General features: G+C 28.1%; 2 protein-coding genes across 3 annotated transcripts; one reads left to right on the top strand and one right to left on the bottom strand.

The window, feature by feature from the left end:
• The first annotated feature begins 4,069 nt into the window (after positions 1-4,069).
• Positions 4,070-5,474, top strand: LOC112755765 (zinc finger protein 1). Its single transcript, XM_025804061.3, has one exon. The coding sequence runs from the start codon at positions 4,217-4,219 to the stop codon at positions 5,075-5,077; it is 861 nt and encodes a 286-aa protein (XP_025659846.1). The 5' UTR covers positions 4,070-4,216; the 3' UTR covers positions 5,078-5,474.
• Positions 5,475-8,446: 2,972 nt separating this feature from the next.
• Positions 8,447-11,884, bottom strand: LOC112755764 (uncharacterized protein At2g39795, mitochondrial). 2 transcript variants are annotated; one of them, XM_029294140.2, is made up of 4 exons: positions 11,392-11,883; positions 10,630-10,949; positions 10,241-10,404; positions 8,447-8,838 (listed from the first exon to the last, which is right to left on the bottom strand). In XM_029294140.2, exons 1-3 carry the CDS (start codon positions 11,635-11,637, stop codon positions 10,245-10,247), a joined length of 726 nt encoding a protein of 241 aa, XP_029149973.1. In that variant the 5' UTR covers positions 11,638-11,883; the 3' UTR covers positions 8,447-8,838; positions 10,241-10,244. The 2 variants fall into 2 exon arrangements, with proteins under 2 accessions (XP_029149973.1, XP_025659845.1); XM_025804060.3 differs by lacking the exon at positions 8,447-8,838 and having other exon boundaries at positions 9,992-10,404; positions 11,392-11,884.
• Positions 11,885-17,049: the final 5,165 nt, after the last annotated feature.

Here is a 17,049-nt window from a genome sequence, read left to right as displayed (position 1 = left end):
AATATTTGTGTGTTAGTTATAGGTCATGACCCTTTAGAACAAGTGGGAAAGATGTGAAGTAATGGTTGTAATTTCAGTAGTAGAAGTAACATATAAAGTTGTTAAAGTGGAGTACTAGGAATAGGATACTAAATAAAGCTGTTACTTTGTAACTTGGGAGCCCTTTTCCATGTTGACAAATTAAAAGAGAAGAATTTTATTTCCTTCAATTCGTACATGATATCATTGGGAAACATGAGTTGAATTTGGAACAGTATAGTTCCATTACATGAAAATTGGAAGTGACCGTTTTCCTTTTTTTGAAGTAAATTCCTATGAAATTTTCCGTTGATAAAAGGTCTACAAATTCTATTTTATTATTTATTTTAGAAAATGACAACAATCAAGGGAAAATCTATGTAGGTATATCTAAAAGAGCTTAACATTTTAAAAAATAAAAATAAAAATAAAAAATCCCTCTTGACTTAAATTTTCTAGATTCATAACTTCTGTGAGAAATCTGTCTCAAAAATTCCTTACTAACTTATTTCATTAAACTTCTCAGTTAACACATGATTCTCAACTAACTAGATGTTACAAAGATATATAGCATGTTTGTAAATATGGGATGATATGATCCATCACTTTCATCAGCAATGTCAAAAAATGTTATTTCTTGTAATAATAACATAAAATTGAATTACATTATTATGGAGATTGAAGAAAAAAGATAGAAATATACTTCTATTTACTGTTTAAATTTTTTACATAAACATTTTTATGATATGATATTAGAATTTTTATAACAAAAAAAATTACAATTTAATTCTTGTTAAATCTCAAAAGAAAGAATTTTAACATAAAATAATTTTTTTGGAAAAGAAAAAGTTATATACAAATTCACGTAATGCAAAAAAAAAAAAAAAAAAAATCTTGTGTGAAGAAAGATAAAAAGATATATAATCATTTATTTATATTTACATAATAACTTAAATTTTTAAGATAAATAAGTTTATAACAATAACAACGTGAACAAATTAAAGAGGAAGCTAATTAAATTTCTTGTGAAAAATAAAAGATGTAATGGGACAGGCTTGGGGACACGATGGCCTTGTTGATGGACTTTCAAGTACATAGCAAAGTTTTTGTTTGGTGACTTTGGTGTAACATGGACAATGTTTGGCTTTGTCTCCCTAATAATAATTTCATTAACCTACTTTATTTAAAGGGGACGCGCGTGATGCTCTCACTTCATCATTTTTTTTTTCCTTTTAATTAATTTTTTTTATTTTATTTTATGATCCTAAGTTGTTCCCAAAGGCCTTCTCCATCCATCACTAACTAAATAGTAAACAGTTTTGTTCCCCACAATTTGGTCTATGCTATATATGTGTATGATCAGTGAATATATAGTAGTAGACACAGTTCTCATCATGGATATGCTAGCTGCATGCAAATCCTGATTATTAGGAAAATACTATGCCCTTCGCCTCAAAACATTTGTCCTTTTTTAAGAATATAATTTGGTCTAAAAAAAGTTGTTAGTCTAACAAATTAGGCAACATTAATTATTATTATTTTTTTCACAAATAATCTTACTATATAAAAAAAAAATAGAGTAAGTATAAGAATAAAATAATTAATAAAAACAATGGTGTAACCATACTCAAATTTATTTAAATTCAAAAAATGATTGATCCTCATTTATATGGGTAATTATAATCATATATAAAATTATTATGTATATGAAAAATTAGTTATTAAATTAATTATTATTTATTCAAATATAAATATATATTATTTTATTTAATTTTAATATTATATTATATTTTAACATATATTTTAAATAAATAACTGAATTTTTTGTGTATATATAACATTATTATTGATATATAAATAGATATATAACACCTTTAATAATGTGCTAAGATAAAATTAAATAACGACTCAATATACCAGACTCTATTTACTAAGATTTAAATATCAAACTAGTATTTTTACTCGTAATAATATTACGGGAATATAAATTTTTTAAAATTATGGTCTATTTTATTCTGACAGTATAGATTATGGATGGCATAAAAGATTTATAAAATCAAACTATTTTTACAGAAAAAAGTCGTAGGATGACAAAAGTCTCTAACTAAAATGACCAAGATATTTGTAGATAAAAAATCAAATAATAAAATTTTTAGTTATTATTTTTATATGAAAAAGTCTAATTTTTTATTAATAATTAATTTTAACATTCATTATCTAAAATTTAAAATAATTTAACGTGTATACTTTTACATTTAATTAGGTGTTACAAATAGAAATAATTAATTTTTATACTTGCTATTTAAAAATAATATTTTTTTCTCAGTGTATATAAAAATATAATTAGATATTAGTATAAAAAAATTATACTGATAGTTATAAAATTAACTCAAAATTAATTTTTTTTAAACAATTGAATCTTGATTCTAACTTTTAATTATAACATTAGTATTCTCTCCAAATTATATGTAATAAATATTTGAAAGAAGAGAAATAAAAATATAGATTAGAAAGATAAGCGTTGAAAATTTAAACCTAAATAATAAATTAAAAAATATATATAATAATAATATTTTTTTATTTGAATTATATTATTTTGTTAATTAATTTTGCTTTCTGTAGAACATAAAAGATAGAAAAAATAGATAATGAGAGAAAATAGAGAGAAAGATAAAGATGAAAAATGAGAGTGAGAGTGAGAGTTTGTTAATTTTAGAAGAAAAAAAAATTATTTTAATTATAAAAAATACCGAATGACATATTTTGATTTGTCAAATTATTAATATAAAATATAAATTATATATAGAGTAAAAATGGTAGAGAGAAATAAAAAAATAGAAAGAGGTAGATGAGAAAATTTAGTGAGTTTATTAATTTTGAAAAAAAATATTTTCTCTCAATTTTAATAAGAGAGTGTCATGTGACACATTTGATTATTAAATTAGATAGTAATATATGATACATAATATAGGTATATTTTAATTTCAATTTTAATATTTCAATTTTAATTTTAATGCAATTAAAGAATGTCATGTTGCACATTTTGATTGTTAAATTAGTAATTAATCATTGATATTGATAATGATATATAAAATAGATAGAGTAGTTGAAGGAATGAGATAAGTAGAGAAAGGAAGATGGAGGAGGAGATAACTCTTTAATTTTAGAGGGAAATATTTTATTTCAATTGCAATGAAAGAGTGGCATGTGGCACATTTTGGTTGTAAAATTAGTAAGGAGGAGGAAAGAATTCATTAATTTTGAAGGGAAAAATTTAATTTCAATTACAATAAGAGAGTGACATATGACACGTTTGGTTGTAAAATTAGTAAAGATAGGAGAATTTCTTAATTTTGGAGAAAAAGATTTGATTCTAATTGTAATAAGAAAGTGATATATGATACATTTTGGTTGTAAAATTAGATATATATAATAGATATGGTACGTATATATAAAAAATTAATTATTAAATTATTTAAATTTTGCATGTACATAGGATAATAATATGGTACCTTTTTATGTGAATAGATTGTTTTTAGAATTTAAATTCGTAACCATGCATCATTGTCATAAGTTTACATTTTTATTAGGATTGTATTTTAGAGAGTCAATATTTATTTATTATTTTTGATAAGTAGTCGATCGATAATATTTAAAAATATTAGTTAAAAATATAGTATTAGACTATTGAATTAAAAATATTAGACTACTTATTAAAAATATTGGCTACAATAAATTACAATTTTTTATCCCTAAACTTTTCTTTTTCTTAATCCATCGCACCGAAGCTCACACTTTTTTATTATTAGTTATTATTAGTGTTTTGCCAAGCTAAACTCCAAAAAAAGTCCCTATATAATTGAAAGGACAATTTTATCAGGGTTATTATTTAGTGCTTGGTCTTTATTTAACTTATTTTTTTTTAAATTAAATATTAAGTATTTAATGTTTTGACAATTAAACACTAAACTTTTATACTTGATAGCAAACACCTTACTTAAATACTATAGCATTGCATATAAGTGTTATAGATAGTCAAAAGTGTAGGTGTACATCAAATTTACTATTTTGACAAAACAAAGACTTGAGCATATAATCCTTATTCCAAATCCAAACATACATATTACATAGGATAATAATAAGACCAAATAAACCATTATTTGTCTCCCCCTCTATTTTATCCACTCTCAAGAAAGCCATGGAAACACTACTTCCTACCAACAAGAAACACTTCTTCTCTACTCCTCCAACTCCATGTACACCACAACACAAGAATCAACAATCTTTGCAAGACGAAGAAGCAGAAGAAAACGATACAAACATAGGTAATAACAATAATGCTTTGTTATTATTGGATTTGAATGTCTCCGGCAACCAAGACGATCTGGACGACGGATCGCCCGAGCTCAACCTCATAACTTGTTTGGATATGGATTCATTATCCAATAACAAAAATAATTCTCCATCAGAAGAAGAACCGTCATTATTACCAGACAAACCGAATTGCTTTGGTGACGGTTCATCTTCTTCCGACGTAGAAATGAGGGTTTTTTCTTGCAATTATTGCCAGAGAAAATTTTACAGTTCGCAAGCACTTGGCGGACACCAAAACGCTCACAAAAGGGAGCGATCGATAGCCAAGAGAGGCCACAGATTCGGGACGCAAATACTGTCCTCTACACCTGCCTTTGGAATGATTCCACTTCGCTATGCTGCCTCCGCCGCCAGCATAGCGTCTCTGCCGCTCCACGGCGGCGCGTGTGGCAACAGAGGACTCGGAATTCAAGCTCATGCAATGATCCACAAACCTTCACACAATGGACACCATCACGGTTGGTCAAGACCCCTTATTGATCCACAACCCGGTGTTGCAAGACTGGCTATGGCGGATTTTCATCGAACTTCGGCATTATCGGCGTCAAGAGGAAGCGTCGGAAGATTTGAAGTGATGAATTCAGCATCGCCAAATAAAGAAATCAGTGGGTTTTTTCTTAGTAGTGGAACTCATCGTCATCATCAAGATGAAATCAAGCACCTTGATTTGTCTCTCAAGCTTTAATTAAGTGATGTTATCAAATTTTCAAGTCAACTCGTAAATTCTTATAAATTTAGGTAAATTAAAATTATATTCTCCAGTTCATGTTCACTATATTTTCTTAATTAGTTAGATCAATTAGGGAGTCTTAAGATAATTTTTTTGTCAATTTTTTTTTTAATTATTCACTGTGTGATATAAATATTATTGTGCATATTTAATTTTGCTTCTTGGGAGGATCAAAAGTTCATTACCAGTTACAATGGCTTTAGATATTTTCTCAGGTTGAGTTAGACAAGGTGTATTAGTGATCGAAGCTTTTTAATTATGTTTTCTAAGTCCTTTTTTTCAGATTTTTTTTTTCGTCATCATCTCAATTAGATAAGTGAACACTATAATTAAAGGGTACTTTTTTTTTTTTTCAATTCCAAGTTTTTATGTATACTCTTGTAGTCTTGTTGATCTCATGTCTGAAGTTAGAATCTGCCACTGACATAACTGATTCTATTTTCAAATTGGTTTTTCCCGAATTCCCATATATAAGATTGATTTGAGAGAATCCGTCACTACATCAGTGCATTGTCATAGCTGGCATGAATATAACCATTAACCAAAATCAAAATGCTTGGAGAATAATATTTATACTGAAATTTAGTACTCAAGGAAGATGTTCTATCTAATTTTTTTTATAAATAACATGTGATAGATCTTTTAGCCGTTAAGAGAATTAAGATATGTTAAAACGAATTATACAAGAACAAGTTAAGCAAATTGATATTCTTAAATTCCTATCATCATACGATTATTCCTTGATCGGTTTAGCACCTTAGCTACCTAATTTATATCCATGAAATGAAACATTTAGTGCTACATTCTTGATTATCATACATTCTTTTTGGTCTTTATCATCAAAATTTGGCCATTATTACAGAAAATTCAACTAAATTTACTCAAGAAATTGTCTATCTGTTTTATTTCTCTTTTTTTATCCTCAAGATTCGAACTCAAAATCACAGGTAATTTTATCATAGATTCTCAACTATGCATCAGGAGATAATATCGTAATATTCACTAATGTATAGTTAGATTCAAGAGGTTTGTTTATCTTGGGACAAGAAGATTCCTATTAAATGTACCAGAATAAAAAGACAGGAGCCAATGGCAAGGCGACTCCACTAATAAACGTTTTAAATATTGTCATTGTTATAACAAAGACCAAAATAGCTAGTGGGTTAGGAACTGGATAACACTAATAAAAGTATAAAACATACTATATTATTATTATTATGATTATAGAATTTTTAAGAACTTATATTAAGATTATTATTAATAAAAGTTTTTTATTTTTTTCAATATATTAAAATTTTAAATATTATGTGTTTTTCAATTAATAACTTTAACATATGTCTTTTTTAGTTGAACTATTATTATTATATGATGAAAGAAAAAGAATGAAGAAAAAAAAATGAGACTATTTCTTTGTCCAAACCTGTTGAAGGAAAAATCAGAAAAACACAGCTTTTTCTATTATTCAGGTTTTAATAATAGGAACAGATTTTTGTCCTATGTGAGGTTAATGTACTAAGTACCAACTACTAAGTCACTATCAATGCAGTGGCCTCAAATCTAGGAAGAGATCCTTGTGTGCTTATATGTAATTGTATAATAACAAATGTTAATAACATTATAACAACTGCAACTAATTGCATACTAAGGACAAAGTATCCGTGTTTAAATAATATTAACCAAACGTGGCTGCTAGTCATCAAAACCTGCCATGATGTCAGTCCCATTATATAATACCTGCAAGCAAAATATCAGATAGTACAAATTATTTTACACATGCTTTGTTCCAAAAGCATGACTTATCTTTATTTATTCATTTTATTATTATTAATTCTTTACGTTAGGCCAATAAATATTATATTAAAATATTTGAGATTCTAGAAATACATCTCTCTTAACCCCAAATTTTTCATATGTAGCATGTAGGTATTAAATTTAAGAATTTAAACCACTGATCAAGAATATATATTTGTTGCTTAAAATTTAAATAATGACTCTTACTATATAGTGATATATATGCTAGTGTCACCACATGAGAATCTATCTTTTTCTGATCCTTTTAGTACTTTTCACAAGCGCATGGATAACTAATACTAAATGTTGGTCCTAGATTTAAGGGACTGTTTGGCTTCTAGCTTATAGAATAGACGATGCTTTGGTACAAAAGATACTCAGATTCTTTTCATTCATGATTTGAAGATCACTCACTATTTTTTAGTTAAATATATTGAAATGAGTTAGAACCTTCAAGTCAGGATTTGAGTTGCCCAAAATGAAGTCAAGATACCTAACGCTATATGCTTTACACCTTTCAAGAGAGATATCGACAGAATTTATATTTCTATGTGATAATTTTTTTTAGACACCAACAAATAATTATATACTGTAACATATATAAAAGTAGTGATTATCATACTATTTCAATTTGTTTGTGTTACAACACTATATGACTGAATATCAATATAAAACTCTCTTGTATACGGATAATAAAAACGATTAAATTCGTTTAAAAAATACTTTTCTTTTTTCTTTACATGAAAAACAAGGGTGGAATTCTAGACGTTTGAAGAATCAAGACAATCAACAAAGTTACTAAACAACTTTGGAATTTCATGTGAGTTTTTTTTTTTTTTTAAAATGTTGTACACATACTCGATCCAAAAGGGGGAGGAGACTAAAATATTCTATGATTAGTTAAACGTTTCCCTTCGACGTTATAGTTAAATTTGGATTAAGTTAATAGTATATATTTAAATAGACCCACAAATCCAATGCCTTAATTTGAGTTAAAATGTGATGTCAAATCCATTTTACCTTAATCTTTTAGTTTGTTAATTTGAACCTTCTCAATTTAGGAACACCTAACCACTTCCGTTAATTTGAATCTCCTTAACTCTGCTCCTCACAGCCGCTTGATCCCAATAAATAATTTGTCAAACTATGGAAAAAGGCTATTGTGTTCCCTAAACGCATGCTAGAGAATCTAGGTCGTTTATATAGGACCCAATGAATTCAAGGGTATGATGCACCCTACAAAGTAAGGAGCACCCCAAGTCCCAACCACATCACCTTCACTATCACCAATTCACCATCATACCATGATCTTTAATATTGAAAAACAAGGTTTACCACTAATTTTTAACCAACAACCTCTTGATTTCTCTGTTCAAAATTACCCCAACAATTTCTAGTTAATTAGAACTTCTCAAAACAAACATACACCTGATAACTAGTTAACTACAAAGTACAAACTATAGCCAAGAGGTTGAGGTATCCAAAGCTATTCTCAGTGATGAAGTTAATACGCCAGGGATTTAACATACAAGATTAGGACTATTTGCTTTTATTGAAAATTCGATGAATTGACTCCATTATAACACCATAAGGACCAATGACAAACAGAGCCCAGCACCTAAATACGCATTAAGACAACAGCACCAAGTAAAGTGGTGCATCCTATGTTGATTCATTTCTAATTCCACAGAAAGAACAGGCACATTAGTGCCTCCCGAATATTTAGATGTAAGGAGTAAGGAGTAGTGGTTGCTGAGATGGCACAGCGAAGTGTGTCCAAGGGGAACTTTTGGGGCATCAAATTCATAATGCATCCAACCAAAAAATAAGTGCATTACCATTAGTTGTAGGCAACTGGATATGCAGTCCTTTCCCACATGGTTTAATTCATGCTTGATGTTTTACAAGTTTCTTGGCTCCACAATCTGTTAGATGTTTTCATGATTTCAGACTTGGTCCCACTTTTGCATAACAGAATTATGCAACTTTGTGTAAAGAACAATGGGTATGCAATTTCAAGTAGAGATTTAATTTCAATATATTGTTAGTGCAAAACATCTATACTAATATCCAATCAAATGTTGTTACCAAGATAAATGACTCTTACAACTAAGACCGGTCAATATTCACGTGCAAAAATTCCATGAGCTAGATATTTAAAATAATATAATAGTTTTCACACAAATAATTTCACTCTTTTATTCAGACTTTCCCTTCATCACTCGGAATATTTCCTAAACAAAAATGATGTATAGACCTGGTCATGTTTAAGCCACTTCTAAGTTCAAACCTCACATGATTCTAGTATCTTAATGAAAAATCAACACAAGTTGGCCCTACAAAAACTTATGTCAATACATTCACCAACATATCACACTACAAGATTCCACCACATAATGTTATTACACACCAAAACTAAAATTATTCACATATAAAAATTACACCCATGTACGATATAAGGGTGTACATGGGTTTGGTTTGGTAGGTTGGCTTGATCTCTCTCTCGTTTTTTTTTTTTTTTTTGAAAGGATAGAATGCTAGATGCAAAAGGCACCAAAATTTCAAATTTCAAATCTATATTCTTTGAGGTGGATAGTTTCTAAATATTAGCAACTATTTCTCCAGATAAATCACTATTCATTCAGACAAGTTAGCAACAGCAACTTTAGAAGAAGCTTTGCTCATTTTATGCTAACATTAACATAAAAAGGAAAGAAGGCCTTCAAGACATGCCATCTTCTCACCAATATCAACAGATCTGATGTGGATATATCACTAATCAAGCACAATAAAGAATATAGAGTAGATTATGTACTCAAAACGTAAATGCAATTGCACTACACATACAGTCGAAGCAAAAAGACGTGATTATCATCGTGAGGATAAAAGTTATTCAGCCAAAACAAGATGCAATATCACCAGAAGATAGAAGTCACAACACTATTTTAATGCCTAACACAAGGTATATTGGTATGGCATTGAGTACTCAAAGCTTACAACCAATTCTCAACCTCAATAATGAATCCACACTTTTTTTTCTCTAGATATGTTATTAAATAGAAAATAATACAAATAATATAAATTAAATTAAGTCATTTCAATTCTATCTTTGTTCACTATATAATCATCAAAGTTTTAAACTACTGGGATTACAATCACAAATGCAAAATATTATAGTTTAACCACCCGAGGGTGTATTCACATCAAACAAAGAAATTGATGCCAAGTACTACAAACAAAAGAATATCAAAGAACTTCAACTCAAGAAACTAATTCATACAACAGCAAAAGTAAGTGTTTATATCAACTTTTAGCTGCCAAGCTTACCGGTCTACTTTTCCACAAAAGACTTGAGTCTATCCATCCATCGCAAAAGTTCAATTTTATCCTTGTTCAACATATAATAATGCAAGAATTTAGAGAGCTCATGATTTATTCCTCTTGCATCTAAGTACTCGCAAAACTTTTCCTGAACCTTAGGATTTAGGCTCCTGAAATCAGATGAAACATGTTATAAGAATCATCAACAAATCGACAATGAATAACTAAATAAATTAAAAAACTAAATTTTTGTAATTTCATGCAGAGATACATAGTTGAGAATATGAAACTTTTTGCCCTTGAATGCATGAGAATAATTGCATAGTTAAGCCAGATTCTACTCTACCAAATAAATAATGCGCATGAAGATGCAAAGGTAAAAATGTAAGTCAAACCTAAAATCAGGTCCCAGGTAAGGCCTAGCTGACATCTGTTTATGCCTTAATATGTAAACTCTCTCCACATTTAAACAATCTGGCCATGCTGAACAGATAAACTCCAACTCATTGCCACTGTCCCCCTTTGATATATCCACAAGTAAACTAAGGTGAAGACGCACATTCATTGCAGAACTGTCCTCCACAGGAACATGTTCACACCCATCAAACATGGTAGCTTCAACTTTGATATCTTCCCGATCATCAAACCTACCCCTCATCACTACCACCTGCTCACCCGATCGCTCTTCAACTGCAAAAGAATTGAATCTCGTAGGCTGCATAAATTTGGGGAAGACATTATTCTTTAGGAAACATGATCCAGTACTTACTAAATCACACAACAATTATTTGAAAATGAGAAAGAAAATAGCATTACACAAATTATGGAGCAATTCAACAGCTGCCAGTTATATTTCATCATATTTCAAATATTTATTGTGAAAGCAGCATCCAATATATGCTCAGTTTGATAATTCACACTATATGCCATGCTCATAAACATTATGTCAAGAAACCATTCCTCCTAGAAGTTTAATTTAATCCGTTGGAAAGGGACACATGAATGATTCTATATCCAACACGCTTCCCCAGGTAAGAGACCAATAACAGAAATAACTGATAATAACAGAATCTAAAGAGCATTAACAGTAACGCTAAAATGCCAGAATTGCAGATTTTCTTTTCTTCGCTAGAAAATTGTTGAAGGAGAGTGAGAACCTGTTTTGGAGGAGTATACTCGACCAGATACTCCATTTCGTTTCCAAGTATTCGCAAGATGTTGGATTCAAAGAGCGATTTGGGAGATTTGGTAATTGCCTCGGCTGCATAATTTCTTCTTCCAGAATCCAACGTAACAGAGCGACAATTCGTCAGAGTTGTTTTAACAAGCGACGAAGAAGAAGATGAATGACAGTTCCATTTCCAAATATGCGCTCTTTGAAGCGTTCTAATGAAGCCAGCCATTAATTCATTCAAATTTACAATTCTGGAAATTGGGGATTACAAGAGAAAATAGAACGAAGGTCTCGAATAGGATTCAAGGAGCGACAGGTGTGGCTCTTCCGGAGCAGGTGGTCGGAGGTGGCGACGAACGGAGGATTCGGAAGAGGTGCTATTCTGACCTTCTGGAAGCCCGGGAAACAGGGGAAGAAGGGACTCAACTGTTAGCTGTTGGGTTTAGGGCTTTAGATTTTAGGGTTGTTAAAGACTGTCAATCTGATTGGAATAATTAAATTATAATAAAATAATAAAATAATTGAAAATTTTAAATTCTCTTTTATCTTTTAAATAAAATAAAGTAAATTTTTTGATTAGTTAAGTATCAAAAATTCAAAATAAAATTTTAACATTTATGCTCTATAATAAAGATTTAAATGGAAATTTTGTAAGTACAAAGTTTTTTCTTTAAATTGATTTCAGACCTAACGAAAAATTATCATTTTAATACTGTGTCTCAATTTAGTTTAAATTTTAATGTAAATTATATCATAAAATTATTTTTAATAATTTTGATTAAATTACAAAAATTAACGAAAATAAAAATATAGAATTAAAAAAATAATAAGTATATACTATATTTAAAAAATATTGCACACTAACAAAAATAATATTTAAATATTATCTAATTAAGCATGACAATATTAAAAAAAGTACATTATATATTTAAAATATTATATGAATAAAAAAATATAATATTAAACATAATAAAACTCAACTTAATTATTAAATGGGTTCTATTTTTTTTTTACTAAATTGATAAGAAAATAATAAAAAAATATATAATAATAAAACATAAGAGTACAACTGAGTATATCTTATTTATTTGAGTATATTTTGATTGAGTGTTTTTTTTTATCAAATATAAGGAGACTCAAACCCGTAACCTCATAGGTAAATATAGAGAGACTATATTTTGATTGAATGTTTGTCATAATATTAAAATAACAATATTACAATGTTTATTTAATAAGTTTAATAAATTATACAAGTGGCGACATTTTGTTGATTTTTTTTTAAATAATACTATTTTTTATTGATACAATAATTATTTTAAATATTATATCCAATACAAATTTTAATTTAAATCAATTCAATTAATATAAAAGTAAAGAATGATAAAAAAAAATTCTATTAAAATTGCTCTTATAAATCGTATATAAAACACTAATTTTATATTTTAAAAAAATAAATATTTTTATATTAAACTAAAATTTAATAAAAGACATAATATTCGATTAAAATAAATATTAATAAATAAAAATAAATACAAATAAACATGGTTAAAAGCAGCACAAAGCTACAAACACAATCAACCTTTCATGCAAGAAAATCCCTTAATATTTCTCTAATCACATTCGAGTCCTTTGGCACCCTCATCAAAACCATCATCTATCGAGTTATATCCTTTTTAATATGATTAATAGGAACACAAAAAAAACTGCGCCAAAGAAAATTCCTCTTCCAAATTAATTTCGCACTCCACTTTCTGGAAGTCAGCCTCTTTAGTTATTACCTGTCCGGCGCCAGCATCATATGGCGAAGAACTCAACTCGAAGCACACTAATGTCCGACACTTTACCAGCCTTGCAGCCAAATTTTCAAGATTATTCCTAGACCCTGATGATAAAGCACTCAACCAGATTTTCCGGATTTCATAGATTTTGTAACGGTTTCGCTACGTTACCAACAGCCCTTCTGCCAACTTTTATTTATAATTGTGTACTTTTATTTATAATTGTGTTTCATGGAAGTGTGTTCGTGGATGTGTCTAATAAAAATGTCTTTTTTATAGCTATATTTAATAGAAGTGTCTTTATAGATAGAGTAAAGTATCGTTTTTGTCCCCAACGTTTGGGGTAAGTCCTATTTATGTCCCTAACGTTTAAATCGTCCTATTTGCATCCTTAACGTTTATAAAAGTGATTTAATGTTATCCTACTATCAATTATACTAACAAATCATATTATATTTTTCAATTATTCTCACTTGGATGTATTCATTCTCAATTAGATCTCATTTGGATGTGTTCGATTTTAATATTATACCCACTATTTGTGTTTAGATTCAATTATGTCCCTAGAAAAGTGAATTATATAAATGTTGTAGGAATTAGTTTCAACATTTGATGATCTATTTTTCGGAGTAGATCATCGATTTCATCCCAGACATTTGTATTCTAACTTCAAGAAGAGATTTTTAAAACTCAAACTAAAGCGTTCATGATGTGTAATTGACGGCAGGATAACATTGAATCACTTTTACAAACTTTAGGGATACAAATAGAACGATTTAAACGTTAGGGACAGAAATAGGATTTACCCCAAACGTTGGGGACAAAAACGATACTTTACTCTTATAGATATATTTTCTGGATGTGTCTCTTTATATATGTATTTAAAATATATTAATTATTAGACACATCCACGAACACACTTCCATGAAACACAATTATAAATAAGAGTTGGCAAAAATTGGCAGATAATATGTTGGTATCCTATACTTTTCTATTTTGTAATACCACTTAATGTTGAATTTTTTTTTGTTTTTTTTTTTTTTTGTGACATGTTTGATTTAGTGTTGATATATATTTTTGTTAACCATTTAATAGTCCATCTAAAAAGATAAATAATAATTCTTATTGGTATTGAAATAGATATTGATGGACTTTTACTTGGCTAGATCTGTAACTATGGGCTTATCAACGTGATTTTAGAGAGGGCCAATTTTGATAGATGATACCAAAAAAAATCATAATAATGTTGAGCAATGCAACCCAAAAACTTTCACTGATATCATTGATTCATAAGACAAAAAATTCTTAGAAGGTAACAAGTTTGACTTTGATATTTTTAACAAACTAATGAGGCACAGGATTCGGTGGTTTAAGAATCTTTGGACCACTTAGTGGTCCAAGTAAAAAACATATTTTTGGAATTTTTTTTATCAATTATTACGTAGTCTTTGAACTAATTTTAATTACAAATTAATTCCATATATTTTATTTAATTATAAAAATAATTTTTTATTTTATAAATTATTATTTTATCAATTATCTATTATATTTATTAACAATCAAATACAAAAATAACAACCAATTATATCCTCCATTCATCCTAATAATTTAAATTGATTAAAAAATTAACTTTGATCTCGTTACGTTCGTCCATGGCTTTAATTTCGTCATGTAGTATCACGGATTTAATTAATACTAGTAGAAATACATTTCCTTCGTCCAAACTAGACCAAACTACAGGATCAATGATTTAAGTTAAGTGATAAAAATTTTTCTTATGTTAATACATTGATATTGGTGCAAGAAGATAATAAGATCTTGATCATGGTGATTGAAAAAAAAAATTGGATTAATGAGAATTTGTACAACCTATTTGTGATTTATGAAAGTATAATAGAATAAATTGTGCAAAATCCTACAGAATTCTGAAAAATGAGAATATTACCAATTGATTGAGTAGATGGATATTCCATTACCAATAGATTGAAATTGGCAAAACATTCAACTTCATCACCTTCCAATCGATTGGATTACATTACCAATCGATTGAATTTGGCTAAAACTTCAATGTCATCACTTTCCAATCGATTGTATTTGGCAAATCCATGTTGTTTTCGTGAATTCAATCAATTGTTTTGAGACATTCATTCGATTGGAAAGTATAAACAATCGATTGGTTTAAGATTTTTACCATTCTACCTTACAACTTTCAATCGATTGTTTTGTGATATAGTGTAAACCAATTGATTGAGTTATCATTCAATCGATTGTTTTGAAAAACCAATCGATTGTTCAAGGAAACACGATTTGGAAGCCATGGACGAATGTAACGAGATCAAAGTTAATTTTTTAATCAATTGGAATTATTAGGATGAATGGAGGATATAATTGGTTGTTATTTTTGTATTTGATGGTTAATAAATATAATAGATAATTGATAAAATAATAATTTATAAAATAAAAAATTATTTTTATAATTAAATAAAATATATAGAATTAATTTATAATTAAAATTAGTTCAAAAATTACGTAGCAATTGATAAAAAAACTCCAAAAACATGTTTTTTATTTGGACCACTAAGTGGTCCAAAGATTCCTGAACCACCGAATCCTGAACCAACTAATGAATATGCAATTCTATACTACCTTAATGTTTCTTATGAGTAAAACATTCAATCTTATGTAACATTGTTCTCATCAATTATTGATGGTAGCTTTGAGTTATCGTCTTGTACATATATTTACCTGTGCTTAATACTTATGCTTCATTTCATATTATTTTACAAGATAATTACTACAAATTGCTCAGTGTGTAATTGTTAATATGAACTTCAGTGATATTTGAAAGGGGACAAAGATGATGGATTTCAAGCTTTAATTGTTCTATTTAGGATGTTCTGGTAGATGCATAAGGAAAAGAAATAAAATAAATAAAAAAGTTATGCTACTAGATTTTCATAATAAGTATATTCTGGAAATATAATGGAACACGACTAGGGTATATGAACAATTAAAATATTATTATCATTAAATTTTTGAAAAAAATAAAAATAAAAATAGACATAAATCATAAATGAACTAACTTTTTCCCATCTCCACTATATCTTATGGTGTTACACTAGTAAAATAGACTTCCACAAAGTTATTCCTGTTCCTATAGAAAAAGCATGTGACTTTTTTCTTCAAGAAAGCAAAAGAGAAAAATGGTGGAAGGAAAAAGAAAGATAGAAATTAAAGCATAGATTCCTTTAATTTGGTACCAAATTAAAAGATATGACAATTAAAAGTTAGAAAGAAGCTTATGAGGTATATGTATATCTCTTATAAACAACTAGAGAAATTAAATTAATATATTAAAATATATTTCACAACTTTATAATGAAACAGAGCATATCCATCCTTTATTATTTTATCAAATAAAACATAAATGATGATAAGAATGGTAATGTATCCATTTTATTTACTTTAATTTTTAAAGTATTTACCATTTATATTAGTAATTAATTATTTTGAGATTGAAGCTTTGTTTAAGAGGATATAAATTTCCAGTCACACGACGTATATTCTCTATATATACAATCATATTATCGAAGATAATTGAATTCTTAATTAATTGTCAAATGTGCTAAGGCTTTTATCCATTTTATATCCTGGCACTTAAAATGATGACATTATATATATATATATATATATATATATATATATATATATATATATATATAAAGAATAGGAAGAAAGGAAAAGTAGAAATAAAGCATTTTCTCCAATCTTAGCTTTTTAAACCCAGATGAGGACTTGTCATTATTTTGGGAACTTAGAACCCATCACTTTTGAGTACGACAAATCCCAAAATGATGAAACTG

This window comes from Arachis hypogaea, chromosome 6, assembly GCF_003086295.3.
Source record: "Arachis hypogaea cultivar Tifrunner chromosome 6, arahy.Tifrunner.gnm2.J5K5, whole genome shotgun sequence".
Lineage (NCBI taxonomy): Eukaryota > Viridiplantae > Streptophyta > Magnoliopsida > Fabales > Fabaceae > Arachis > Arachis hypogaea.
This window is presented reverse-complemented; position numbering and strand designations above follow the sequence as displayed.